A 3,908-nucleotide genomic window follows, 5' to 3' on the forward strand; every position below is an offset into this window, starting at 1 on the left:
TTTGAATCAAACATACGAGAGACTGAATGATATAGTATCAGTTACTTATATTCAGTCCTCAAAAGATAGTACCAGGGACTGATATGACTTAAAATCGTGCAATTGAAGAAAACATATTAGCGACTGAATAAGAGAGTATCAAAGACTAATTTCCTATCTTTGCTACTTTGATTTATTAGGGACTGATGTTCAGTCCTAGATACATAAAAAATAGACTATCTAAGACTAGGTCTCAAGGCTAGCTGGGGACTAGCTAAATCAGTCCCCGATTCTCACCAAAGACTGATTATTGACAATTGGAGACTGATTATGTCAGTCTCTGATACCCTTTTTCCTTGTAATGATACCAGTTATAAATTCAAACCTGCTAAGAGCAAACGCTGACCACTATGACATGATATACCAAATATAGAAAAGCTAACACAATAAATCATATTAGCATAGTGATAGACTTATAAACACAAGTACACAACTCATAAGATAATCCCAAAATGACAAACCAAAAACATTGTTTTTGACTTATTCTACTTTACTATTCATTAACTTCATTGGAACATCCAGCCGGGAGAGAAAATAGTTAAACATGGTTGTGAAAATGAAAGAGATAAGAAATATTAATCTTAACCAAGGTTGTGAAAATCGTTCGGCGGTAGCTCAACGCTCGACTGGCGATAAACGATTAATCAGATTCGGCGGGGATTAATCGACGATTAATCGGGGACCCTAAATTATTAATAAAATCATTTAAAAAACAATATTTCCTAAAAAATGAAGTATTTGAAAATTTTAAACTTTTAAATTTTGAAAATTTGAAAATTTTAGTATAATATTTTAAAATTTGAAAGCTTAATGATTTGAAAATTTAAAATTTTAGTGTAATATTTCAAAATTAAAATTTTTGAATTTTTAAATATTTCCCGCGTATGACCACCAAAAACCGCTAAGCCCGAGTTTAACCGATTTTTGGTAATATGAATGCGTTCAACTCCACATAAATATCGTCATTATCATGCATTCACACTATTTATTATTCATTTTTGTTTTGAACATTGTTTTTCACTCATTATTATTCTTACAGAATACGATTATCAAGAACACATTCTGACAGAATAAAAATCATAAAGAAAATACTTAATCGCCTTATAAACGATTTAGTTAGTGAAAATGAATGATAATGATAATAGTTAGGTGAGGTTGAACGTATTCATATTACCAAACAATAAATTTCTTAATCATTTTCACAGAATAGCATTGTCTAGACGTCCGTACAATCCATATATGAACCTCTCTCTCTCTCTCTCTCTCTCTATATATATATATATATATATATATATATATATATATATATATATATATATATATATATATATATATATATAATTTATTATTAAGTTTAAAACATAAACGGGTCACGTGTCAACTCGGGACTTTTTTTTTTGCAAATCCGAACACGAGCTGTTTAATAAACAAGTTGCAGATTGGCGGGTTGAAAAACTCAATTTAAACATGTTTATCTTCGTGCCGGTCTCGTATCGTATCGCGGACCAAGAATTGCTGCTAGGCCTACTTCTTACGACCTTGAAAATTGATGACCTATTTTATCTTTCATCTGAATCATTTCGTAGTTTCATCTGTATCATTTCATTTCGTACATTTGATTATTTGTCGATTATTTAAAAGAGAGCAAGATACATTTTTCAAATCATCGGAATGTATTTAAATAAATTAAAAAATCAAGAAAAAAATAGTCTTTTTCGGTAAGACAGGGACCAAACGCGTAACAAAAACAAACAGCAGCGACCTTCCAAGTTAAAAAGATGAGTAAGGGACCAAATGTGAAAATCACCCTAAACCATAGGGACCATTCATGTAATTTACGCAAAAACCAATTATAAGAACAAATCGTCGGACCCACAAAATTAAAGTAAATTAAAGTTCTAAAGCGTGTTATGAATCACCATGTGTTCTGTTGGTGACGTGTGGAATTTAGCGTTTCTAGAAATTAGTTAATTACTTTTAGTTATATTTTAATCAACCCCATTACTTAATAAGAATCATTTAATTTAATATAATTAGATAGATAGTGATTACCCGAGATTTATCTCCTTAAGCAGTAAGCAACAAAACACATGTCTAAACCTCATTAGCCTCTATTAATATATAACTATTTTGGCCCTTTTAACTTGCTACTTTTGTCTCTTTTTCGTAATACTAAATTAAATCTAGATTAATTGAACATGTAAGCAATTTTCATTTCCTACAATACCCTCATTTGCATTCCTCTGTAGAGACTCACAAATCGCATCCAAGAAGGTAAATATTTTCCAACGTTTATTGCTGTACCCTTTATGATTTGCTGGACAAATTATATTTTGTAACGGATATATCATATGGAAAATTTGTATTTAGTTAACAAATATATGCTACAATTGGCCTTTATATAGTAACCGTTTATAGAAAATTAATTAATAGGGGATGTAACTTAGTCGAAGGATATTTTGGTAAATGTGGACTAATCAGGTGGGGTTACTTTAGTAAGGTGATGCATATTAAGTGAATATGGAAGAAGGGATGGTTTTGACAGAGACCCTTATGAGTTTGCATGATGATGGTTTTACAAGGGTTTTATATTGGTATAAATATGTGCATTATGTAAGATATTTAGCACAAAAGTAATAACACTAAATGCATTAGGAAACATAAATATGGAAGAGCATTTAGTGTCTTGGAGAAAAGGTCCATGGACTGCTGAAGAAGACCAGTTGCTTATTGAACATGTCAAACTGCATGGCGAAGGAAGATGGAACTCTGTGGCCAAACTTACAGGTATGTTATATCTATCTCTTTCTAATCATATATAAACTTTTCTTGCATGGAAAACCACACGTTAATTTGCATGAGTATGCATGTATGGATGGAATATGTTGTAATTTCATGGATCTTATGTGTTCACAGGGCTAAAAAGGAACGCAAAAAGCTGTAGATTAAGGTGGGTGAACTATCTTAGGCCAGACCTAAAGAGAGGCAGAATTACTCCTCATGAGGAAACAATTATTCTTGAACTACATGCTCGATGGGGAAATAGGTGAGTGAGTCCTTCTGGTATTTTTCTTCAAGACTTACCTATGACAATTGACAATTTGACACGTATGTCTTATGAAACATATGGTATTTGTTTGTAGGTGGTCAACAATTGCACGAAGTTTACCTGGCAGAACAGATAACGAGATCAAGAATTATTGGAGAACTCATTTCAAAAAGAAGGGGGGAATAATGAGTTCAGAGGAGTCAGCAAAGCTAAAAACGCGCTTATTAAAAAGACAAAAATTTCAACAAGAACAACAAAAACAACTTTTTCTACAAAAAAATGAAGACATGAAAAGGGTGCTTTTGTTGCTCGAGGAAAGTGATAACAAAGTAACTTGGAGTCACCAAGATATGGTTAATAATGAAATACCAAGTGTCTTTTACCCTTTGGTGTTTAACAATTCTCAACATGTGGTGGAAACCACCATGAACGAGGATTTTACTTTGTGGGATGGCTTGTGGAATTTGGAGGATATTTATCCTGCCACAACCAAAGGTTGTGTGCAGAATCTAACGATGCCCACTCCTATATTTTGATCATCAATAGTGGCTAAATTAGCCACATAACTCGTACCAGTATTGTTTTCTTGATGTAAGTTATCTTAATGAAATAAAGTTTACCTTTTTAGTAGCTTTAATTTATCTTTGCCTAGAGAAAATTATCTACTGCTCCCAAGTCGACTCGTTGCTGCAAACAAATTTTATATATATATATATATATATATATATATATATATATATATATATATATATATATATATATATATATATATATATATATATATATATATATATATATATATATATATATATTTTCCACC

The 3,908-nt window shown here is 31.3% G+C and overlaps 1 protein-coding gene across 1 annotated transcript; it reads left to right on the forward strand.

Annotated features, from left to right (window-relative positions):
* Positions 1-2,696: 2,696 nt before the first annotated feature.
* On the forward strand, positions 2,697-3,658 carry LOC145106851 (MYB-like transcription factor EOBI). The gene is made up of 3 exons (XM_079043779.1): positions 2,697-2,826; positions 2,956-3,085; positions 3,183-3,658. The coding sequence occupies exons 1-3, from the start codon at positions 2,706-2,708 to the stop codon at positions 3,622-3,624; spliced, it is 693 nt and encodes a 230-aa protein (XP_078899905.1). The 5' UTR covers positions 2,697-2,705; the 3' UTR covers positions 3,625-3,658.
* The last annotated feature ends 250 nt before the right edge of the window (positions 3,659-3,908 follow it).

The sequence above is a fragment of the Lactuca virosa genome, chromosome 1 (assembly GCF_052849685.1).
Source record: "Lactuca virosa cultivar CGN04683 chromosome 1, Lactuca_virosa_CGN04683_v6, whole genome shotgun sequence".
Taxonomy (NCBI): Eukaryota; Viridiplantae; Streptophyta; class Magnoliopsida; order Asterales; family Asteraceae; genus Lactuca; species Lactuca virosa.

Bases quoted from the DNA above. Each gene is read 5' to 3' on its own strand.
- LOC145106851 (XM_079043779.1), top strand. From the start codon at position 2,706: ATGGAAGAGCATTTAGTGTCTTGGAGAAAAGGTCCATGGACTGCTGAA. The intron at 2,827-2,955 runs GTATGTTATATC...ATGTGTTCACAG, and splicing joins CTCTGTGGCCAAACTTACAG to GGCTAAAAAGGAACGCAAAA. The intron at 3,086-3,182 runs GTGAGTGAGTCC...ATTTGTTTGTAG, and splicing joins CATGCTCGATGGGGAAATAG to GTGGTCAACAATTGCACGAA.